Source organism: Passer domesticus, chromosome 3 (genome assembly GCF_036417665.1).
Source record: "Passer domesticus isolate bPasDom1 chromosome 3, bPasDom1.hap1, whole genome shotgun sequence".
Classification (NCBI taxonomy): Eukaryota; Metazoa; Chordata; class Aves; order Passeriformes; family Passeridae; genus Passer; species Passer domesticus.
This window is the reverse complement of record NC_087476.1, coordinates 110340704-110366433: the sequence shown is the minus strand read 5'-3', so window position 1 is coordinate 110366433 and position 25730 is coordinate 110340704. Positions and strand designations below refer to the sequence as shown.

General features: G+C 42.6%; 1 protein-coding gene across 8 annotated transcripts in view; it reads left to right on the top strand.

The window, feature by feature from the left end:
- Window positions 1-24851, top strand: part of LCLAT1 (lysocardiolipin acyltransferase 1) — a 117843-nt gene extending 92992 nt beyond the window's left edge. For all 8 annotated transcript variants that reach the window (XM_064415110.1, XM_064415103.1, XM_064415108.1 and 5 more), the window contains one exon: window positions 20713-24851. In XM_064415110.1, the coding sequence (XP_064271180.1) occupies window positions 20713-21221 (509 nt within the window). In that variant the 3' untranslated portion in view covers window positions 21222-24851. The remainder of the gene's footprint in view (window positions 1-20712) is intronic.
- The last annotated feature ends 879 nt before the right edge of the window (window positions 24852-25730 follow it).

The following is a 25730-nucleotide window of genomic DNA, read 5'->3' as shown; positions in this document are numbered from 1 at the left end:
TGTTGAGAAAATGCATTAACCATCATTTTATAGCTGCTTTTTCATACCTGTAGCAAAAGTCACAGTGGAGGATGCCTGTGTCTAGTTCAGGCTTGTCTTTTCCATGCCTATTTGATGGCAAATCTCTTTTCTTTGGCTGAATCAGGTTTTCTGCAGCCATTTACTCAGAGTTCTATTACTGTATAAGTGTGTTCAGGCCTCACGTGGTTTCTTATAAACTACCCTAGCTGGGATTTGGTTGCTGTTTCTGAAGATAATCTTTTGGTCAAGCACTTTGCCATTTGGAAAGCAGTATAAGCTCAAGGAAGCAAGACTGAAGGAGTAGGCAAAGCAGGGGTTGTTTTCTTTCTTTTTATTTTTTTTAAACATGGTTACTCATTTTCAACAGTGCTTTCTGTAGCAAAAGCAATTATGTTGCATCAAGCGTTAGCACTGTTTGATCTGTCAGTTTACAAGTGTATGTATTAAGCCTTCAGTAGGAATTCTTATGTTGAAACTGAAAAGCACTGAAAGGCAGAAATGCACTGTTTACTAAGACAATATCAGCTCAATATGTCATACAGAGCATTTAAGCATCTTGCAGTGTAATAAGGAATATATGTGTCTTGTCAGTTCCCCATCAGTTAAGATCAAGAGCTGGGTGACTGATGGGAGGCAGGAAGCATCTTGTAAACATTGCTGTTTTAAACACAGGCCCTCAGTTTGGAAAAGAATGGAAACAACCCCCTAACCTAAAATTATAGATTGAATTCAGTCCTGCCTTTTTTTCTGCTGGTGGAGAAGAGGGAAAATAAAACCCTAAGAAACTATTCCACTTGTTTTTCCTGTGTGCACATTTATTCTTCTTTTAAGATGGAATCTGTAACATTCCAATATCCAGGAGTTCAGGGCAATGCATCTGGAGGCAGTGGCATAGCCCAGTCTTCATTTCTACTCTTCTTGTAAGGCACTGCTGTTTTGAGTATCTCCTATTGACAACTGGAACCCTTTTATTAGTGTGAAGGTGTCAGAGCTGATGTCACAGAGTGATATTTTAATATGGATTTCTTCCTCCCTGAAAGTTTTTAACTTCAGGAATATGCAACAACTTTAGCTGTTCTAGATAAATGAATAAATAAGGATACTGGGGAGGGATTAAAAAGTGCTAAACCCCACAGTTTCTTGACAACTTGAGTCCATCATTGGTGTTTTCTTCTCGCCTAGTTTGGGCATGTTTGTGATAAAGCACATGAGGCAGGTACCTGTTCTGTAATGAAGTCTCTCTTGTGATTTGTCAGTGGTGAAGAGATTGGGTTCTGAGCAGCAGAGCCTTGTGAGTTTGTCTGCAGGGATGGAGTGAGTGCCTACACCTCTGGAGGGTGGAGGGAGGGTGTGCCCCTCACTTCTGATGGGGTGTGTAGCTCAGAGGTCCTCTTGGGCCCTTCAGCATTTCAGAAAAGGAACAGCTGTGGTTCCATGCCTTTGTTTTTCCATCTGTTGCTAGCCAGGAATTTGTGAACATCCTTCTCGGATGTGGATCTTGCTGAGGTTATTCGTGTCTTTGTCACCTCCCAGGCTGAAATACTGCAATCCATACTTGGAGTAAATGTTCCTAAGTCTCCCGAGCATTTAGTGTGGTGTGTACAAAGCAGTGGCATACTTCCCAATGGGTTTAATCAGCATGGGCTTGATTTTTTCAGATAGCTTTGAGCCCTTCAGCTCTGTGATGAATTTGCTGAAAGCTGCAGGTGTGTTGTATCTCTGAAAATCAGGTCTTGGGAACACACTGAGCTCATGTCTGTTACTCTCCTCTGGCTACCTAACTTGTTCCAGATGCTCCTTCTAGGCAATAGCAACTAATAGAGGAAAATGCTACTCTAGGCAGTGGGAGAATAATGAAGAAAAAATGTCCCACCCCTTGGCCCAGAATTCATATGAATTGCAGGAGGACGCTGTGTTCTGTGTAATCTTGTTTTTGCATCTTACCCACACAACAGATGTCAGCTGCAGGTTGGGTCTTCTGCCTTGAGAAGACAAGCCTGGACCCACATCTTGGATGGGTGGGGGAAACATCCCTCTGTGGTGGATGAAGGAAGGGGTTTCTAGTAAGAAAACACGCTGTTCCTATAGCATCCAGCCTGATGAACTTCCCTGGCTTCACAGGCTAGCAGTAGGAATTCCTGTGGCCCACTTCTATCCATAGTCAGGGGTTCAGATTCCTCAGCAGCCCCACTACAGCCCTTCAGTAGGTCTTGGCTTCTGCTGACTCCATGTGCTGAAAGGACTCAGGGCAGGATCTGGTGAAGCAAAGGGAGCATCCAGTGTGGGGCAGGAGACAGCAAGATAGTTCCTTTCAGAGATGGGATATTACTGGACTGGTTATCACTTGCATCCCAAGAATAAAAGTGGCTTAAAACCTCCTTTTGGAGGGAAAGGTGTTTGCTCTCAGACTGAGGAGGTTACACTTCTGGTTTGGTAGCATACTGAGCATTCATGTCCTTCTCTATCCCTCGGTCCAGGACAGTTGTCTCAACAATTAAAGGAGCGCATGCAGCGGATCAGAAGATCCATATCAAGGTCTTCCCAGGAGCAGTCCTGAGCTCAGATGTGTTTATTTGCCTGTGAGAACATGGGTCTTTGTGCTGATGATGCACGAACATCCCCCATACCTGTCTGCCAGCTGTACCTCCTGCTCCCAGCAGTCCCTTTCCCTTTCCTCTTGCAGGGCATGGAGCACATTCCATTAAGTTCTTCCAAACAGTCTCTCTGTGCCTCATGCCTAGTAAGATCATAGAAAGGTTTGGGTTGGAAGGGACCTTAAAGATCATCTTGTTCCAGCCCCCTGCCAGGGACAGGGACACCTCCCACTATCCCAGCTTGCTCAGAGCCCCATCCATCCTGCCCTTGAACACTTCCAGGGATGGGGCAGCCGCAGCTGCTCTGGGCAACCTGTGCCAGTGCCTCACCACCCTCAGTGAAGAATTTCTTCCTGGTACCTAACTTAAACCTACCCCCTTTCAATTTAAAACATTCTTCCCTGTGTCACTACATGACCTTATAAAAAGGCCCTCACCAGCTTTCTTGGAGACCTCAAGATCTCAAACAGGAAGAAATTTCTGAAAATTTCCACCTTCACAGGCAGGAAGATTGTTTGGCTGTGCTGTGTAGGGGTTAGGGGTAGCTTAGCCATGGTATGACTCTTACATTAACAGTGGGGCCATTTTTTAAACCTAGTTACAGTCCTTAAATGTAATTCATGTGCAACAGTCCTTGTTCCCATGGGGAAGAGGGGGAAAAAAAGAAGAAAAATAAAAAGGAAAAATAATTAGGAATGTAAATATACATATTGTATCCAGAGATGCCTCTTGCCTGGAAAGCTGATGTCTATAAAAGGCTTACAGGCAGTCTGCTAAAAGTAGTAAATATTAGTGGTCCCATCTTACAGAGAAACAAGGGGCTTTCCTGTGACGTTTTTAGATTTTAAGAAGAGCAAGGAGCTGTTGATGGGCTACCTTTACTCTTGCTATGAGCCTAAAACGATGTAAGTTGTAATGGACAGAATAGAGAATATCTAAAATAAATCCCCTCACAGCTCTTCTTCAGCTCTAGGTTAGAGAAGAGCTGAGGTGGAAGGCAAGTCAATTTATTGTCTGTGTTTCTCTAGCCCTACTCCAGTCTCTACTGCTGATCAATTATAACAGCAGTAGCAGATTGCATGTCAGGACATCTTTGGAAGTGAGAAATTAGAACTGTTGAGGACTACTTCACAGATGTGCCAACCCAGGAATTAAGTGAGAATTAGACCTAAATAATATGCCTGGTCTTAAGAACTCACTTTGCATTAGGTTTTTTTATTTATTTTTTGATATGGTGTCAGTGGGTTAAAAGTGAAGCAGTACTAAACTATTCACAGGATTGCACAGAAATTTTGAGGGTATGTCCCCAGCAAAATGATTGTCTTGTTCGCTAGGTAGAAATACAGCATTTAAAGCAAAACCAGTGTCATTTCATTCCTCTAATAAAAAATAATGAAGAAGTATTTATACACATCTATTCACTATGGGTAGTGAAGACAGAAAATGAAGCACAGTGCTCTCAGTGGCATTTAGGAACATGGAATTTATGATGTGCTACAGTTCCTTGTATATTGTGTTTATTGTGTTTCACAATATATGGTGGTCTCACATTTCCATCAGTGTGCCTTAATGCCTCACATGCCTCTGGTGCCAAAACATCTCACTGTGGGTTATCCACAGGCTATGCTGGATTTACAATTTCCTATTTCACCTTCGTAAGCAGAATGTTTTCTGTGCCTGGATAGATAAACGAGCACATCTTGCAGTAAAAATTTTATATGGGAATTCCTGGAGCAACCAGCACAAAAGCTGTGGCGTGCTATACAATTAATGATAAGATTTGGGCTTTCCATTTGTGTTGAATTATGAAAGGAAGACTGAAATCCCTTTTCTTAACATAAAATATTTAAAATCAAGCATTTATTATGCCTTGATTTGATAAGGCTACTTACCAGCCTAGACATGTTTGCACACAGCAGTATCTTCTCATTTAAATTCAATCACAGTCACAAAACAAGGCTGGCTTAGACTAGCTGAAGATATAAACTTCATTTTCATCTCATTAGGCCACCTGGAAGCAACAATCAGTGAGTATTCCTGACGTCAATGGTCTCTCTACTTCATTAAAATGTTAATTTCATGGCTTTAATTCCCTTTGTAAAACGTGCTGCTGCAGGACACTATATGCAGATTTATTCTGAAGCAGACAAATCTGCATGCCATATTCCTTTTTAGTGCCTTAGGTTTTCTTTGGATTTTTATTTTTAGCCATCCCTATTTTTATAAACTGCTGTGAAAAGATGATCACCATAACAACCAAAAAGTAAATATTTTCTTAAAACAGCCCTTTGAGAATGTATACTTAAGAGTCAGGAATTCAGGGCATCATGCATTTACTGGTATTTTGCTCTGCTGTTCCCTTTTTCAGTCTTTAAAAATGAGACAGGTATTGTTACTGGCTGACATTTTCAGATATGGATCATGAAGGGAAAGCAATGTGTGGTAAATCAGAAGCAGCTACGTAGATCAGCTATAGCATCAACATTTTTAGTTGAGGTTCTGCTTAATGACAGAACAAAATGGTGGTCTTTTAGTTTTGGAATCCTTCCTTGATAATAAGGACGTCCTCAGCATTTAGTCATCTTCATCTTGCTTTAGGGGACACATTTCTGGTTGTGTACTTCAAATTTGTACGTCATAGTTTGAGTTCAACTGTTGGCAGTAGAAGTGTGTCTTCAGTGCAGGAAAACAAGAAAAGGTAATTGTTCATCTGGTCTTTTCCCCTTTTATTGCATGCAGTTCTTTTTAAGAGTACAAGCACTCCTGGGTATTTTTCAAAGTGCTGAGTAAACGATCATTGTGTGTTAGTGTGCCTGTGGCATCTCTGGATGGATGAGCTGTTTGCTCCTGCTGCAGATGGTCAATCCAGACCTCAGGCTCTCAGGACCCATGGCTGTGGAGCTGCCTGGCTCAGGAGTGCCCTGCTCTCCCCTGGCTGATCCTGTCACTTCAGGTGCTGTACAAATCCTGGCATGTGGTGCCAGGGGCCTTCTGTGCAGGACCTTGGGCAATGTATAGGGTCTGCCTGGTGTTAACCTGGCTGGAGAGGACAAAGCAAATACAGTAAATCAGGGAGGGCATCCTTGCTAAGCACTGGACATATCCGAAGTTAAACTCTGAGAGTCTCTGTGGGATTTCCCTGCTGCTTGCCCCAGGAGGGTGTTCCTGATAGGTAATTAGGAGCAGGTAGTTAATTTGGCCTCCTGGCTGCCCTGAGACTGCAGTGAGAGCAGTGGAGATGTAGCTTTATCAATCCACTGCTGTGTACCTCTCTGCTGCTTCTCTGAAGATGTGTAGCACAGGGAGCCCTGTAGAAATGCACCCTGCAATTGTAACTGAGAAATAGCCAAAATAGCTTCAAAGGTGTGAATAAAGTTAGCGTTCCAGACTTCTATAGTTTCCTATTTCAGATTAAGATAATTTACCAGCAAGTCTAAAAACATGTTGGTACCTAATTTTTCACTCTTAGTGTCAAGGGAGAAGTTTTTTGAAAGTCAGTGAAGACAGATGGACAGTAGCCAATTCATTTCCATCTTGGGTCTCTTGCCTACAATGTTATTTCATCACAGGCAGTGCCATAACTCAATGTACTAGTCACTTTAAAATGCCAAAATGTGCCAGGGTTTTACTCTATGGATAGAATTATTCATTCATGTCTGCAGTTGGTGAGTGGAGTGATACTATGACGACTTCTCAGATCACAGGCTGATCTAGAAAAAATATTCCACTTGTAACCTGAGACATTAGCTGTTACTGCAGCAGTGTACTTATTCTTCTAACACTGTGTTTTGATTTGTCTTACAAAATCTCTTATAAGCTAATAAAAAAATTTATCACTTTGGTGTGCAAGCCACTTAAACATGAGTTACCACAGGTGCCTAGACAGTTGTCATCAGATGGACAAATGAATTTTGTTGTAGCCTGGATCTTTGAAAGGCCATTTCTATGACAGAGCAACATAGTTAATGTTGCTGTCATCACTTAAGAACTCATGACTGTGGATTGACATGGCATTGGGAAAATAAAAATAAGAGGTCTTACTGTTTGGTTTGCATTTCTTTTGTCTCAGACACTAAGTGTGTGTAGTTCCAGAGATATTCATGCTATAATTGCTTATTGTTTGGTGTGTTTATTTGTTTTAGTGCTCCTGGAAGCAGGGCAGATGGAAGAGTTCATGGGAGGTAGTTTGTGTCACCACTGCTTAGGCAGCAAATACACTGAGTGGTGGACTGTAGGTTTCAGCATTCCATGTCTAAGCTACTGAAGTTCTCCTTGGCTTGTGTTTGCCCAAAGAGAAAGGTTTCAACCAGAATTACCTCTTAGAGCTGAACTATCTTTGCTCAGCCAAACTACACTGGATTTTTCATCACCCACCCCATTGTTTATTTTTGGGAGACTAACTGGCAGTTCATCATCCAGCAGCTCTTGAAAAGCCTGACTCTTCCTCAGAAGAGAGATTATGCTCTTCAGATAAACTTCATCTCTCTCACCACCTTTGTTGACCTGCCATGTGACCCAATGGCAACTTCTTTGTTCCTCTTTCTGAGGACAGCCTTTTCCCTTCCCACTGGGATGGAACTTGGGAGACATCCATGTGCACCTGGCTGGTGAAGACATCAGCAGAGCCTCCCTGCAGGCAGCTGAGAGTTTTACATCAGGGGCTGGGTCTCTTCCTTGGCCCTCATTCCTCCAGAGCAGGTGTTGGTGTGTTCAGTGGTGTTCAGGAGGTCTCCTGTCCTTTCCCTCCTGCCTGAAGCCCTCCACAGCTGTTTGTGTCCACAGGCCAAATGTGAGTGGGAATAGCAGTGTTCCCCTGAAGGCTGTGCAGATGGTGTGTAGCTTGGCCATGGGCACTGAGGCAGAATTTAGCAAGGCTAAATGTTGTTTGCAGTGAGCAGGGTTATGTTCAGGAGCACTTGAGGGAAAATAGCAACGTTCTGCTGAGGAACATGGAGTTTTCTGGGAAACTGTCCTCCCAGTGTGAGTGTTTCCCATCTGTTTTCTGTTCCTGTACACCTTGGGATCTCCCAGTGGAGGAAGCTGTGGAATGAAAATGTTTGTGATGCCTTTTGTGCTTTCAGTGGTAAGCCTTAGGGGAGCAACATGCAGATAGAATGATTGTTCAGGTAGTTTTGAGGGAAACTGTTTCTGAACTAAAATGTCTTAGGTGTGGCAAAGGGTATTAGTGGAAAACATTGCTCAGAAGGATTTTCTGTTGTGACACATAGTTTCTCCCTTTAATTAAGCATTGTCCTCTCCATGCACTGTGTGAAATTTAGGGGGCTACATTTTTCCTTGAGTTAAAATATTTAAGGAAAACAATTGTGTACTGACAACAATGGGCTTTTTAAATTGCAGGCCATTTGTTTCTGTAATTCCTATGAAATAAATTCAACTGCCTAAGTTGATTCTATTCATTGTGGTTTAGTTATGTACATACTCATATTTGTGTTAAAAAACAATGTTAAAAACATTAGTGCTGAGTGCTCTCAAAGCTTTCTAGCATGCAGTGCCAGTGGAGTTAAATGTTCCACTGGAGTTTAGAAATGGAAGCTTATACCAGATGTTTTTAGGAAACCAATTTTAGACTTCTGTTCAAAGATGCCTCTACAAGAAGGATTTACAACACTTCTCATCTGTGACTTCAGCTGCCAGCATGGGTTTGCCTTCTGATCAGTATAAAAACCAGCAGACCCTGCTGTACACGTCTTTAATGGAAGGTACAGAGCACAGAGGATGACCCTACACCTGGTTGTGTTTGCCTGAGCAGAGAAGCACATTGGCTCAGTGTTGGGCCATTGCTTTGGGATAAATGGCCTCTCTCAGTCTTGTTCTTGTGACACTGAGACCAGGCCTGAAGATGAACCACTGGCCTGTATGTGACTCTAGCTGTCCTTGCAAAAGGAATTTAGTTTTTACTTCTCTGGTTGCCAGTGAAAGTACAAGATGAGCGCCCAAAATTCACTGTCCATCTCAACATAGGAATGACTATCCAGGCACTCCCAGCAGGCTTCGTTCATTTTCATTTAAGGAATTGACTTTAGTGTAATTCTTCTAAGCATCTCTATGAATAGCAGTGGCTGGGAAAAGACATTAGCAAATCGTTTTATCACTGGAGACAGATCTTTTTTTTGCAGTGCATTTAAAATTGCTGCAATTCCTCATGCATCCATAAGGCCATGCTGTACTGTGTTTCCATACATCCCGTGGTATGTAGCATCCCTTTCTGTTTTCTGTGGCATTGTCATGACAGCTTCTGTTGGTACAGCCATTCTCACATCACCATAACTGAGCTGCAGCTGAGAAAATTGTTCAGTGCCTTCAGCAGCCACTGTCAGAGGAAGCTCATTTGCTCCTGGACCTCCCTGTGTCTGTTTTCTGCAGGGCACTGCTGGGTAGAGGAGCACTTCCTTCAGTTTTCCTACCATTTTTCCAGTGAAGGGAAGAAACATTGTTCGCTCTGACACTCTAGAAATGTGCTGTAGGATAAACAGCTCATGTCCTTCACCTTGGCTTGAGTGAAGGGAGGGGTAGCAACTAGCCTAGTGTTCTGTGGGGTCCAGTGCTACCAGGATGCCATCAGGAGGATGTTTGGTTTTGCAAGAAGAATGGATTGGGCAGCTTTTTATTTTTATTTAGGGAAAAAAAAAAAAAAAAAAAAAAAAAAAAAAAAAAAAGAGGAGACATTCAGTTATGTGCCATGGGTACCTGTAGGGCCATCCCTTCTTAAAGAAGTGCATCCTGGTCAGGAACAGTCAGTCCTGCAGTCAGTTCCTACAGGTAGGAAGGGCTGGAGGGGTCTGCACTGGTTTTCCTTTCTCCTTTCATAGTAGCTGGGAGGGTACTTGTGTTTTGTGAAGTTTCTCTGCATGAGGAGGATCCAAAGGCCATTAGACCCTTCAATGTTATGGCTCATTTCCTTCAGAGGAGCTCCACCAAGTAGCTGCAATGGGGTTTGGGTCTGATCCTGTGTCATTAGGGAGGAAAGAAACTATATAATCATTATCCTGTTTAGAAAGTTTAATCGCAGCCTGCAGAGGGATGGCAGTGTTTTATCTGACAAATATGTCACTGTCTTTCATCAGTTGATTATAATCATCTTGGAAGTTCCAGTGTGTCTGTTTTTCCCTCTTCTTTTTTGCTATCGTGTTTTGTTTAACTTTCCCTAATGAGCCCAGTGAAAAGCAATTGTTCTAAATAAATCATGTGCGCTACAAAGCAGTATATCACAATTAGGTTTCCATTATACTTTAATTAGGCATTCCATTATTAAATTGATGTCTTTGGCTTCTTGCAGGTCTCAGACTAATCCTGAAACAAATTCCTCTTTGTGGATAAATATTAGTCAGTCGTAATTAAAGAGTATTCATTGGCGTTGCGGCTTTTCATTAAATCCCTTTCTGATTAAGATGGCTCCCCCAAGTACTGGGCTGATTAAATTTAACAAGATTTGTTCACTTGTGTGTATCATGGTCTGGTGGAAACTGTTTTAGCACCAGGGGATTGGGAACTATAGGTTCATATCTTGGTGCAGGCAGCCGTGGGTCTAAATGCCTGTTTTGCGCAGTGCTCTAGACTCTTGTTTCAGGGGGCTCTATGGTTTGTGTGGTCAGCCAGCAGTGGAAAAAAAACATGGAAATTGAATTAGCAGTGTTAGAGTTGAATTTCAAAGGGCTAAGTTACATCTAGAGGGTTACAATAAAGAAGGGGAGATTAAAGTATGTTCGAGGCTCTGTTTTCTTGACTCTTTCATGACTAGGCTTTGCTGCTGAGTTGAAACCTGAGTGCTTTTCTACCCCAAACCATTTTCTCTCCCTGAGATGTGTAGATGAGCTCATTTCTATGTAAATATGTCTCAGCTGAAAATTCAGATAGTAAAACAGATGCTCCTGACAGAAGTTCTTCTAACAGCAGAGAATGAAATGTTTTCAGAGCAAAATCCTTGTCCTGGGTTTCAAAATCAAGGTTAGACTGAAGCATTGATATGGCTTTAGTGTATATATCCCTTGGAGAGAGCTTATAAGCATCACTATTTTCTGTGTGCTGAAATTATGCCTTCTTGTGGAACTGCTGGTGCTGTTCTGCATTCCTCCTGCTTTGTACACAGAAATGAAAACAAACCACTGTGACCAAGAATGGCAATAGCACAAATCAGTGAGGCGTGCAAGAGATTGGCTCAGGACATCTGCAGAAGCACTCCATCCAAATATTTGAGGTGGCAGCTAGCAGGTGTTTTTTTCAATATCCAGTTCATATTCTATTTTTGGTGCAGGGTACATTTTCATTTAGTGTTTTGGTTTGGGATGGGCCATATTTGTAATATCAAATATCTCAAAATGCATTTTCAGTGTCGTGTACCCCAAATGTAATGGCACTGGGTATATCATCTAGCCAGTCTGTCATGTTTCATGGAATCAGAGTCACCCTTGATTCCTGACAGCTCTTCCTGGGCTGCTGAGGGCTGAGAGTGATGCCTGGGACGGGCTGAAGGGGCAGGGTTGGACGGTGTCAGGTCAGTGCGCAGCTGAAGAGTTCTCTCTAGCGGTTGGTTGTGGGTAGTGAGGACAGACAGCAAAGTGCCCTGAATTAAGGAAAGGGTACTCATCTGTAGCAACTGGGAAAAGGGAGAAACACCGAGTAAGGTGAGGAAAGGAAGCTGACCTTTAAATTATAGAAAACAATAGTTGTAATGTGCTAGAAGCCAAGAATAAAATGTCTTTTCTCTAACAATCATTTATTTTCTTATTGCTGCTGTTGCAGTACAGCAGGGGATGGTGTTATGCTATTCATAGCACCATCCTTCCACTGGCCTGAAGTGAGGGGTGATGGACAGCAAGAATCCATGGAATTTCCGAGGAGATGGGGTGCACTTTGATCTCTTGATTACCAAGGAAGAACTGCCACAGCTCCTTCCTTCTGAGTATCTGTGGTGAATTATTTTCCTCTGGTCACAGTGACTCACACTGATTTAGCAGTGACTTTACCAAAGACAAGGCTCAAAATAAGTTGCATGCTCAGTCTGCAGGTTTGGCGAAATGTTTATTTAAGGCAGTGATTAAAAATGATGAGAAAATTCCTACTTTACATGCTGACAAATCCTAGAAGTATAGAAAAGAAATGGAAGCATTTGAAAAGAGTATGAGCAAGGGGTTTTGGAAGAATTGAGGGAATTAAATAACATCTAATAAGAAGACCAGGGAGATTGGGAAGTATAACCTCTTTAACCCTTGTATTTTAATTGGGATCCCAAAAGCCTTTGTATGCTGTTGTACTACAGCATGGCAGTTTATACATACTGCTACTGCTTGCATCTTTAAAAATGTACCACTTTTCTTCTCCAGAAATTCCAGGGTTTAAGCCAGCTCCATTGTTTACCTAGCAGAAACATCCTGCAATGTTGAGCATCATTGGTATGACAGTTGTGTATGTAAACTGTTCCAGAGTGTTTTGCTTTACTGTTAACTCAGTGAGACCAGTCAGGAATGGCAGTGGAAATTGCAGATACAACAGCTGGATTCTGGTAGAACTGGATTACTTCAAATAGGAATGTGTTTTCTGTTGTAGAGATTGATGCTTAATTTCATCTGCATTGGGGAGAGATTGTTCATTCAAGTAGACAGCAAAGAAATGTACATTCATACAGGGCTGGATTATTTATTTCCCAGATTCCCAGGCATTTGAAATGTCCAACAAGTAACAGAAAAATTAGGTGAATAGTCTGTTATTTTATAGATAAGAATAAGCTCTGTATATCTGTGTATGATTTATTTTAAGGGTATCTGGTGTCTTATTTTTGCTTAATTGTAATGATACTTAGCTTTCCAGAAATACCTGGATGACTAGTTAAGCATTTTTTAAAAATAAAAATAACTCAGCCATTTCCTAATTTAGGTACATTTGCCTGCCTAGCAAGACCTCTTATTGTAACATGGTAGAGTACACATGATGTTTTTTGAAAAGATTTCACTGGAGTGTAGCAAATTATCTTCATTTCAAGCAGAATTGTGATTCTCGTCTGAGCTGGTTGGCTGTTTGCCAGGAAATGCATGTTTGAGCTCAGAGCAGTTGGAAAGTTGCATACCAGTGTGTCAGTGTATCTCTGTTACATAAAACATCATTTTTCTGTTTGAAAAACCAGTGGTGTCCTGTAAGCCTAGAAACAGCAATGTCTTCTTCTACCTATCTTGTAACATACCTGTGAAAACCAAATCCCATATGTGTGTGTCAAAACTTTTAGCAGGGGAGGCTGGGAGAGAACAAATATGCAGGCAAGGGAATAAACATGGCATTTTTGTTATCTGAATTTGATAAATATAGTTTGGGAATGATAGAGTAAAGAGTGGTGAGTCAGTTTTGCCTGGTCATCTCCAGTGACTGAAAATAACTTGTTATTCCAACCCTTTTATCCCTTCATTCCTTTCTCTCCACATATTTTTATGTTTTATTTATAGCTCGGCCAGCTTTTCCTTTGCAATTTGTAAAATAACCCTTCAGAGTCAGGGAGGGAAGACTGAGGAGCAGCAGCTCCTGGGCAATCTTGTGGATAGAGCCACTGGATCATTCCCTGTTGCTGTGGCTGGATCCCCCCCTTTCCTGCACATCCTTCTTCATCTGCACAGAGATTCATCCCTCTTTCAACAGGCAGCCTCGGTTCCTGAAGTCATTCATGGGTTTGTGCTGACAGGAGCCATGTGAGGTGTTTCAAACCAGCTGGCTGTGACTGTGACAGCAGCAGGGTCAGAGGCCTCAAGTCTGGAGAGGTGGGAAGGCTGAGTTTTCTCAGTGAAACCTCAGTGGAGGCTGTAAGCTGTCCTGAAACACATGAAATCCACCAGCACGACCCATACTTGCATGTATCCTGCAAAGCACAGCTGTGTAAACAATGCTTGCAATAATTCTGAGCTAAATCTTCTGTGTTTTGCTTCAATTCCCGTGCCCAGCATTTTTGTCCAGTTTAATCCACAACCTACAGGTCAGTTTAGCACTTCTTAACTTGCAGATCAGGAAAAGATACTTCTTGACCTACTCTTAGGTCTTCCACAGTACTGACTTTTTACAGCATAACTGGACTAATCCATATTAAACCATCTGATTTGGTCTGGAGAGGAGGAAAGGAGCTGGCAGGCTTGACTGCAGTCCTCCTTATTAATTTATCAATGGAGAGGGCAAGGGGAGAGGTGTGTTCAAGCAATAAATGTGAATCATAAAATCACAGAATGGTTTGGGTTGGAAGGGACCTTAAAGATCATTGGGTTCTAAGTGCTCTGCCATGGGCAGGGACATCTTCCACTAGATCAGGTTTCTCCAATCCCCATCCAGCCTGGCCTTGAACACTTCAAGTGATGGGGCATCTACAGCTTCTTTGGGCCAATGTGAGCCAGTGCTTTACCACCCCCACAGCAAGGAATTTCTTCCTAGTATCTAATCTAACCCTACCCTCCTTCACTTTCAAGTCATTCCTGTTTGTCCTGTCGCTACTTGCCTTGTTAAAAGTGCCACTCCAGCTCTCTTGTAGCCCCCCTCAGCTACTGAAGGTGCTCTAAGGTCTCCACAGGGGTCTTCTCTGGGCTGAGCAGCCCCAACTCTTTCAGCCTGTCTGTAGCAGAGATGTTCCAGCATTCTGAGCATCTTCATGGCCACTGCTGGCCTTACTCCAACAGGCCCATGTCTTTCTAATGCTGGGGATCTCACAGCTGGATGCAGCACTCCAGGTGAGGTCTCACTAGTGTGAAACAGGGAGAGAATCCCGTCCTGCACCTGCTGGCCAGAGTGCTTGGGATGCAGCCCAGGATGCAGCTGGTGGAGCCAATGAACAGACACCAGCCTGGGGTGTGAGAATCTCAGGCTCTGTCACAGGTAAGAGTGGAAAAACAAGAAGCTGGTAGGAATGTTAGTACTAGATGCCTGTGTATGGACTTACTGAGACCATTTTGGAAAATTCTGCTGGTTCCAGCACCCATGCTTTGAAAAGTATATTGGAATATTAGAAGAGATTGAGAGAGCTACTAAAGGGGTTTGAGCTCTAAAAGCCATGTTTCATATTGAGATCTCAGCAATTAAGTAGGTTTAGTTTGTTCAGGAGCAACTTGCAAGGTTGACAGATCATACCACCACTTACCTCTGTGAGCAGACAGGTCTCTAATTTAGCCAAGTTATGTGGTCAGGAAGTAGAAGTACAAAAATAATGCACACAGACACATGCACGCCCCCCTGATTAATGAGGGGAACTGCTTGTCTGATGGTTAAAAGCTTTAGGGCAGTGGGGGATGTCTGTCTCACCACATCCCATGACAGAACCGAAAGCATTGTGCATAAGCTCCTGTGTCATTCGGGAGATCAGATTAGATGATGATAACATTCCTCTGGTCTTAGAATAATTAAATGAGGTATTTACAAAGATTTCAAAGTCAAATCTGATCTCCTTCCCCACCACCGCCCTCTCAGCAGCTTCAGTTAGTGGTATTGTTTACATATTAATGAGATGTAGCATCAGGCTGCAAAACTATGTGATTTAAATGTATTTAGCAACAGAATTAAGCACATGTAATGATTGCTGATGTCCTTACATCTTTTGATCTTTGTACTGTCTGGGGTGGAGGTACCTGGTATGGGATCCCAGTAGTCCTCTGCTCCTGTATGCAGCACCCAGAGCACATTTCCTTCCTGCTGGGCAGCAGAAAGCAGACAGAGCTGGCTCCCACCCTCAGGGACCAGAGGGGCAGTGTCCTTAACTCCTTACTGTCAGCAGGTGGAAGGGCTCCCTCTCTCCTTGTATCACAATGCCAGTGGAAAATCAGATAGGTACAGAAAGAATTGGTATGCAGGATCACTCTTCTCTGTTAATCAAAGCAGCATTATCATTCTGTCTTTTTTTGTTTGCTTATTTGATTGCTACACTTACCTAAAAAAGATTTCCAATAACTACTGAGTTGAAAGTGATTTAGATTAACCCCAGCTGACACCGCTGCTTTAAAGAGGGCTGCCTGAAGTTTTAAATCCTCACAAGCATGATACTTCCCAGGAGGAGCTGTAAATCCTTGAAGCTGCTCCCTCCTGATACTGTGTTCTCAAAGAAAAATCACTCAAATCTTGCGAGCCAAGACTGTAATATTTCCCAGTAAGCAGTTTTAGATAGCTTTTGTTTTAATGTCCAGAAGTATATCTGTATTTAAGGCTAACATAAAATACTCCGATATTGTATAACCTGGCAGGTTTTCTTCTTTCCATCTTTTCTTTCATTATCTTGCTGATCAGTTTATTTACAGAAGTGCCAAGCCTCCTCCATCGGGTTTGCTAAGGAAATGTGAAGAGGGTGGAGGATATTAAGGCATAGGTGGGCAAGCAACAGCCAGTGTTTCATGGAAACCTGGAAATACATGAAATATCTGGAGCTGTGCAATGAAGGGACAGGTATGTCACTTTGCAGCAGAAAGCAGTTATATTGAGTGGGAGGTAGGATGGACAAGGGCCTCACATATAAGTTTCACTTTCAACAGAGCAGCTTAATTTAAGAATGGATATTCTGTTGTGAGAGCATCTCCGTGTGCCTCTCACCGTGGTGGCTCAGCAGCTCATCAGCTGCTGTTCTGAGAGGTACCCTGGTTAAGAATAGCATCTTATCTGCTGGATCAGAGCAGGGAAAGAGCCATTATAATCCTTGTGAGGTGCAAAGGAATGTCAATGATAGCCAAAGTAGGACAAATTAGGGCTGCTGAGATCCTTGGTAGGGATGGAAATGGGTAATAGCCACCCCCGTTAATGCCAAGGAGACTTGAATTCACCTTTGAGGCTGCTGAGAGTCTGAGCAGTTCATTGCATGGATTTGCCTTGGGGGCATGCTCTTTTTTAGCTCACTGGTAGTCATTTTGGCTTTCAGAGCTCCTGTTCTGAGTCACTATTTTGGCCCTGGTTTGTACAGATCCCTTTGTCTCACAGTGAGCTTGCTCAGCATCGCTGGGTAGGAGCAAGCAAGTGTCCTTGTGGTTGGTGTGAGTCAGAACTGAGGAACAGACTGTGCTTGAGCTCCCAAGCAAAGCTTTAGCACAGGGAATGGGTCCATCCATCCATCCATCCATCCATCCATCCATCCATCCATCCATCCATCCATCCATCCAGGACCAGGGGCTGGGTCCATCCCACTTACTTGGGATTGTGCTGTAGGGCTGAGCTTCACCTCTGGTAGTTGTCTCCAGTTGTAGCTACACTGCAATATTCTCTTTGTGAATGTGTTTGAAGGAAGCTGAAAATCATTTAATCCTGCCTTTTACATTCAGGCTGGGCTTTTTTCCCCTGGAATTAAAATACTGTGCTGTCATGGTATTATTGAACACACAATTAAAAGTAATTGTCAGTTTACCTGTAACATCTTTATTTTGAACCTAGTAAGAGGCTCTTGGTTGTAAAGTTTTATGATAAGTGATGAGATAAAAGATGCTGGCTGGCTGTGCCAGTGTACAGTGCACATGTATTGTGTGTGAGCATATTGGGAATGTGTGCTCAGGTTTGCTGGGGCAGGGGGTTGCAGAAACTGAGCTGTACAGGGCTACCAGATGCTGCAGGATAAAAATTCTGGTTGAACAACTGGTGTAGTGAAAGAAAACGTCCTCATTTTTCCTTGGAAGTGGTTTTTTAGAAGCCGTGTCTTTCTCTGATGCTGGTGTTTTGGTCCTGAGCCTGGTCAAGTTCTCCCCGTGCCACCTCTGAATCTAGAGCCCAAAGCAACCAGCTGTGCATTGTAATTGCCTGAAGTAATGTCGTGTATCAAGGGACCTGAACTATAAATAACTTTGATTGGGCACAGAAAGTTCAGTAAGTTAAAGAATAGTGCTTTTGAGGCATTTTGTCATCCCAAAATGGAGACTGCCACGTGGATTAATCATCGTCTGCATGTTGTGCAGTTTACAGCTGCTTAACAATAGTTAGAAATAAACTTTATATTCACCCCTGAGCACTGCAGTAAGCTTTCCTTTTCTGAGGTGCTCTTATAAAGCATAGGACAAAATATTATTCTTGGGTAGGAAGGAGACATAGTTCTACTTCTGCAGGAAGAAAGTCATGGAACTGTAAAGCTACTGAAATCAGTGTCTCCTCCCTGAGGAGCTGGGCTACGTGCCTGATGTTTTAGCCTAAATAGCAGTTTCTTAGCTTAATTAGATTTCAGATGCAAATCTCTGAACATTATTTGATTTCCTTTGTCCTTCACTCCTTCCTCAACGGGTCATGGATACTCACAGGATAAAGATGACCCCTGAGATGTCACTGAAAATATTGCAATAAGTGTCTTGTTCTCCTCAGTTTCTCTGAGCTGTGAACAGATATGTTTGCTTACTTGTTTTTTGACCCATCAGAGATGTAGAATGATGTGGTTTCCCATGGGGGAAATTTTTTTTTCAAAACAAGCAGAAACAGGTTGTTGAAGCAGGTCTTTAAATCCAGGTGGAAAAAGCATCCTTAAGTCAGTGACTGCCCCGTGTCTTCACTTCTGATCACTTGATTTTCTGCTTGACTGGCACTTTGCTTATGGATCTGAGACACGTGTTGTTAAATATCTCCAGATTGCAGAGACAACAGCCTAACTTCACAGGGAAAGAGACAGTAAAGATGCTCAAAGGATGCAGGTTCAGAGCAGCCTGATTAAACCTAGCCTAAGGGAATTTTGTCCCTTTCTCATGAATGGTCTACCTTTATCTGCTGTGGTGACTTTTCTTCCTTTTAGCAGATTGTCTTGTAGCTTGCCTTGCCAGGGAATTAAAGCTTCAGGCTGCCATTTGTGTGGAGTTATTAAATATGGATGAACCAAGCAAGGGGACTCCTGCATGTGAAACCTGGTATTCTGGTCGTCTCTCTTTCTGATATTTCTGCTCTTTCAGATATGCTAAATATACCTTTGAAGTTTCTTTTCTTCTTGTGTAAAATACACTTTCATAGGTGAATCTTGCAGCTGGAATTAGGAGATACTGGTTCCAGCTGGACACACAGAGCAGGCCGTGTAATCATTCTTTGCCTCAGTTTCCCCATGTGTCATGTTGAAGCAGGAATATCCACCCTCCTCTATGTAGCTCTTTGAGCTTTATTCTGGGTGACTAAGGAGCCATAATGTAGTCTAGACCTTCTGCAGTGTGGTGGGAAGCCCTCCTGGAAGGTATCTTGTCTGAGGAGGCTGTGGATCCATAGGCAAGGAGTGGAGGCTTTCCTGTTTCTGATCAGGAATTGAGGGGAGAAATATACCTGCATGCTAAAGACATCAGAGCAGCTGTGTGAGTGCAGGGAGTCCTGCCAGTCCTGCTTGCACAGAGTCAGAAAATCTGTGTCTTAAGCAGATCTGATGATTTATTACCTGTGGTCTGTGTGCCAGTGGCCCTTAAGTGTAAAGCCTTGATTTTTCAAGTAGTTCATGTAGCTGGCAGACTGATAGTTTAGCTGCCCAGACATGAATGTCTGCAAGATGTGCAAGAAACTCATCTGGCCAAAAACTCATTTCATGAAAGTCTTTTTTTGATGCAAGGATATCAGGAAGGCTGGACTTCTCTAGCCTCCCTTTTTGGAGTAAAGTGTGTAGGTTTTATGTTCCACTAGTCCTGGGGAGCTAGGGAGGACCAGGAGGAGGGAGGCTGTAAGATATGGAAATCTCTTGGAGGTTTATGTAGCAGCTCTTCCCCTGGTTGGGCCAGGAAGTAAGGGATGGGTGTCTGTCCTGCAGGATGACTGTAAATCTGATGGTAGAAATATTTGGAATAGGGGAGTTAAAATGCAAGCTGTTGTCAAAACTAAAATGTTTTGTGCTAAGGTGCAACAGGCTGGCAATTATTTCCCTTTGTAAGGGCTGAGTTTCTGAGACGTGATCAATTTTGGCATCTCTTGGAAGGAGATCTGATAGGTTTTACCTGTGCAGAGCACAGGGATTGTCTGCTCAGTTCAGAGGTGATCCCAGAGCTAGACAAAAGATGGAATATTGAGTTTTGCTCTGATAGACCTCCAAGAAGCCACATAAATCTCTTTACAACCCCAAGTAACCTACCACAAAACTGTCCAAGAGAGATTGCTTCAAGACAGCACAGTTATAAAATACTCTGAAAGGCTGAATAGGGCTTTTCCCCCTCTTGTGATATTTGGTGTTGAACTTTAGATACATCATTTTGAACATGGCCTTTTAAAGTAACTTTCTATTCTGGCCCTGTCATTTTTAGGACTGTAAAGGAAAACTAAAATGCCAGGGAAGGAGAGGAAATGAAAATGAAGAGTGGGGCTAAAGAGTAGGTTTTGATCATCTTTGCAAGAAGTGGCATCATCTGTGAGAACAAAAGTCTTCAATTGCTGCAACTGGAGACAGCTTTTAGTCTCCAATTCTATTTTGCCCAGAGCCAGCCAGCCAAATAAAAACAGCAACATAAATCACTGCTGGCAGAACTTAGCAGTTATGCAACGTCCAGTGCACCACATGCCTATTTTTAGATCAGTTTTACACTAGCAGAATTCACTTTATGAAATCTAAAAAGAATGTCTGTTCAGAGGCTGGGGGATAAAGACAGTATTTAGAAAGTGCAAAATGTAAAAACACTTAGTACAAGGATGCTCTAGCAAGCCCTGCTTTGGCAATACTGATATCCTTTCCAAAAATGTTGGCTCAATCAGGCATGCTAATGAAGACTAGGGGGGTTTTTCATCAATAGCCCCTTGAATTTCTAATTGCAATTGCTGTTTGAATGGTTAGCTGTGCTCCCTTTACCCAAACAGCTGAACATCAGACTCACATACAGTGCTCGTTATCCAAGACCAGATGTGCCTCTTTTCTCCTTTACATTTGACTTAATTCTCTTACTATTGTAATTCTGCATTAGTTTGTACTGTGTATAATCTTGTTCCCAAAGCTTTTTGTTCAGATTCAGAACAGGCAATGATTGGGAAAAGTTTGACCTTTCAGCCTTTAGATAGTCTAGCAGATGAAACACAGTCTGCATAGTTAATGTATCTCTGGGATTTCTGGGATTTCTGCCATAATTTTGGCAGTTTTCAATCATGTCTTAGCAGACAGCAGATTAGTATCCTGACTGTTGCATGATCTGTATTGATCTTTTTTCCCCCCAAACCTTTCTTCTAGGTGACAACCTCGATGCCATCCATGACATAACCGTGGCATACCCCCAAAACATTCCTCAGACAGAGAAGCACCTTTTGAGAGGAAACTTCCCAAAGGAGATCCACTTCCACGTCCAGAGATACCCCATAGAGACAGTGCCCACTTCCAAGGAGGAGCTGCAGCTTTGGTGCCGGCAGCGCTGGGAGGAGAAGGAGGAGAGACTGCGGCGCTTCTACGAAGGTGGAAGGTGCTTCAGTGCAGCTGGGCAGAGCATTGTCCCGCCCTGCAAATCCGAGCTCAGGGTCCTGGCAGTGAAGTGCGCCTCCCTCCTCTACTGGACGGTGTTCCCGCTGGGAATGCTGGCGCTGCTCTACCTGTACAGCTTTGCACAGTGGTACTTTGCGGCCATGGTCGTCTTTTTCGTTGCGCAGCAAAAGATATTTGGTGGGCTGGAACTCATTGAACTCGCTTGCCATCAGTATTTTAAAAAGCAACAGAAATTTCACGACGCGAAAGTAAAAATCAATTAGTTCCAGGGGAGAGGAAGGGTGGTTTTGAGATGCCCTGCAAATTTTATGCACAGGGAACAATTTTTGCATGAGAAGTGTCTTTTACTATCGCCATTGTTAGACGTTTGCACATGATTCTGTGAAGAGAAAGAAAAATGTTAGTTATTGCTACGCGTGAAAATGGTAGTTTCTAATCTCTGAATGTAATTTCAACATTGCTCTCACAAGCAGCTAGCAGCTGCATTCTGCTGTCATTGAGAAACAAATTGCTGGATTACTGAACAATCATAAGGACATTAATAAATGTGACGTGCACTGAAGTTTCATGTAGAAACCCAAACAGTTCAGCAAAGAGAGGCAGATGTATGATTTCTTTAGAATTGGTGTGAAGTAAGCACCGAATTTGGAAAACTAGTAAGTTTTGATGGTAGATGAAAGTTGAAGGAGAAGTTGTTCTGTTTCTTTTTTCTATTTAAAATACTCAAACTTATTTTGTAGTAATATTTTTGCATAAGCTTTTCCACACACTACTGAACCTACCAACTATTCAAGTATTCTGGCTTGGTCACTCAGGAGGATTTTTAAGCCTTGCAGTCTTGTGTCATACTGCAGAAAGCAGTACAGTGCTCACTCTGCCTCCATTGCTGATTATTTAATAGACCTGTGCAGCTAAGTTTTTATCTCTCACTGTTTCATACTGTTCTAGTCTCCCTGTTAGCTGTGGGAGACGTGTTCCTACTGTAGTATGCAGAGCTGCAGGATAGAGGAGCTGGTTTTTTATTGGTTTATTGGTATTTTTTCCTCACAGAGGCAAAAATAGCTGTTTGTCTCAGTAACTGGAAAATGTTTATAAAAAAGGCTTCCTTGTATCCTCATAGACATTCTTTGGTTGAAAACATTTTATTTAGCTTTCAGAATAGGCAAGATAGTTTTTTTCTTTTTTAAATTTTTTGTAGTATTAATTTTGGTTTTCAAATTGCTTCCTTTGGCATTTCACATGTCCATGTACACAAGCAGGAAGACTGCTTGTTTCTTGCATGTCAGGCAGACCTGTTGGAGTGCAAGAGTTTTCTCCCTGGTGGTACAAGAGATGGGTTTGAGTTTTGGACTTAGCCCAGGGAAGAGCTGGGTGTGAGTTTTGGACTTAGCACAGGGAAGAGCTGCATCTTCCCTTTGCATACTGGCTTTGTTTCCTGATGACATCATTACTATTTCAACCTCCTTCACGACTTTTGGTACTTTCCCTTATTTTCATGACATTCACAAAACCTGAAGTCTTAAACTCAGACAAGGCACTTTGAAGTGCATCCCTTGTCATATATAATAAAAATAATGTTCATGCTTACATAGAAAAAGACAAAAACATTGCCAGCACTTTGGAGATATTTCAGGTCTTCAGGTTAAATTGTTTTGCAACCTCCAAAATTTTAGACAACTTGAACAATTGCATTGCTGCAAAACCTTCCTGACTTACTAAATATTTGTTTTTTATTGCATGAGGGCTTGTTTGAGCTGGACCCAGATGGCCTGGCTCTGTTTGTTGGGTGGTGTTGATGTGAAATGTGAAAGTCCAGAGTGCAAACTGTACCTCGTGTGCTGCGTGTCTCAAGTGTTGGGCTGCCATGGTGGACACACCTGTTTGCTCCTAAATTACAACACTAAGCATGTTGTCTAATGTGTTTGTTTTAAAGACCATTTTTTGGACAAATCACCAGCCTCTATTCAACTGTCCCTTGCAAGGTGACAGGTCTTTTTTAATCTGTGCTTATAATAACTAATTGTTTATTATGCGGAAAGTACTTGAAGCCATCTGGTTTACTCCAAATTTTTAAATCCCTTTTTTCTTAAAAATAAATAAAAGTAGGTTTATATTTAGGGTTATATTGCTTAATGATTTTTTCATGTTTGTATTTGTGTACCTGACAAATGGTGTTGCATTGTCATGAGTGGAAGGAGGTCTTTTTTTAAAGCAGTTCTGTGATCTCACAGGCATGGTTGCAGCTTAAACTTCCATAGCCTGTCTTCTCTTCAGCCAATACCGTGCACATTCAGGTAACCCCCTGCAAGGGAAAGCCTAAAAACCTCATTTGTGGTTAATGCAGAGGAGACCTAAAAGGCTTCTTCCAGTCTGTCCTGAGCCATGGCTGTGCTTTCATACCAGGAGTAACCATAGCCAGCCTACTCCAATAGCCTTAACATCATCTTCAGGAATGACTTCAGAGGACAGGTTCCATGTGTTGGTGACATAAAATACCAGCTACGCTTTTCTCAGTCGTTCAGAGAACTTTGTGGTGTCATCAGATGTACCAGGAACATCAGTGTGAGTCTTGGTCATGGCACAGTTCAGGATTTATGGCTCTGTGTAATTCAAGTTGGGCTCTGAAAATGAGGTCAGTGCAATCCATCGTTGACCCTTACAAGGGATTTCCTCCCAGCTGGAGCCAAACATGTAGCCTACTGTAATGTGGTAAAAACATCCTGCAAAATCTGTAATTCATCTTCCTCCCTCATGTGTTTGGATCAAAGAGGAAGAATAATCTGCTTTTCAGCTGGTAATGTCATGTTTGCAATGCCCAGCTCCATGATGCAGAGTGAGTGGTAAGTGAAGAATCCTCCTCCATGTGTTTGATGTAGATGTTTAGATTATGTGCATCATTTTTCAGATCAATTAGAAATGCAAGATGGGGAAAATGTTGAATAAAAACTAAAAGTTTTATGGATGAAGAAGCTTCATTGTTTAAAAAGTGATTAAGGAACGGGGGGGAGGATTTTTCTGTGAATGCTTTTTTTCCGTCTGATGAAAATGTAGCTTTTTAATCAAAAGGTTCTGATACAAAGATTTCTTGGAGACTACTTTGTTCCTACCCTGCCTCTCTTTCCAAAGATCACAAAGTTGGTGTTTAAGGACGTGGTGGACTTGGCAGTGCTGGGTTTACAGTTAGACTCAGTGATCTGTTCTCACCTAAATCACTCTGTGATTCTGTGCTGGGTGAATCACTCGGATATTTTTTCAATGCTGTTGGGATAAAGGTGCTAGTCCTCCAGGAATCCCATAGCCCTCTTCCATGGGACATGGATTGGTGCTGGGTCTCATTTCAGTAGCAGGTTTGTCCCAGTTCACCTTCTCTTGCAGTGCCAGCAGCTGCCCCTGTGAGCTCTGTCTGCAGGGCCTGCAGTCTTGCTGGGTCTTGCATGCATTGTTTGGGATCAGTGCTCTGCTTTAAGGATGCTGCTCCTCTTTGCTCAGTCAAATGTTTCCTCATCAGCATCAGGGGGTTTCTGTCTCTCTGCTCAGAACAGAAAGTTGAAATCCTGCTCTCTGTGTCTTCAGGCTCATCTGGGTAGTAGGATGTCAGACCAAGACATTTTTCTCTTGACTTCAAAGCTGCAAGGCCCAAAGCTGGTCTGTAAGGTGTTGTCTTAATCATAGGCAATGTAGTTTCTAGTTTTGTGCATTGCATCAATCGGTGTTGTTTAAAAAAGATCTGTGTTTTGATAACTTGATTTTATATGTGCACTGTGTGAAAGGAAACACCAGGACACTACAAACCTACAGAAAGCCTTAGTTTTCAGATTTCACTGATGATATTATTAGAATGTTTTAACCATGTACCAGTTACTCTACAGCAACAATAAAAACCTGAAGCATTGCATGTGTTTAATTTTGCTGTTTTCTTTTTACTGCACCTGTAAGGAACAAACCTTGTCTCCAGTGGCATGGCTGGCTGGCTCGGGCAGACTGGTGTCTGTTTCCATGCTTGACTCGTGGATTGTGGCTGTTGAGGGAGGAGAGCTCCCCATCTCTCCATGGGAGGTTGGAAAGGGGTGTCTGGCTCTATCCTCCCTTCCAGCTTCTTCATGTGAAGAAGGCACAGAAACCTTTGAGTGTGCAAGAACTACAGCTCAGCTTTAGCCCTGCTGTGCTGCTTAACCAGGATTGCCGAAGAATAACCTGTCTTGGGTAGTGATAGGTGGGTAAGTCCTCCATTTTAGCTGTATTCTGTTACCTTAACCAGGATTGCTGAAGAATAACCTGTCTTGGGTAGTGGTAGGTGGGTAAGTCCTCCATTTTAGCTGTATTCTGTTACCTCCCATGTAATTACTGACACAAGAAACCATCTATGGCAAGGTTCACATTCTTAGAGGGCCTTTCTTTAATGTAACTTCAGGTCACAGGCCCCTTGGTTTCTCTCTCCATTGCTTGAGTGTTAATCCAGTGTGGAGGCACAAGAGCTGTGTTTCTCAGCTTCTCATTACCCAGTGAGAATAGCCTGGCTGTGCTGGCTCTAGGGAAATACCCACATCTGCAGCAGGTATCCTGTGGCAGAAGGAAGAAACAGAGACCCCAGCAGCAGTTTCTGCAGCTGGAAATGATAACTGGCCATGTCTGTATATGCTTAGAGCATTCAAATCCTTTCCCCAAAGTCAAAATGAGTGGCATGTCACTCTGGAAAGGTGGTTGCCTCTACCTCTTGGTTTCCTCACAAATATGCAATGAAAAAATGTATTTCTCTGTCTTACCTGTCCTTA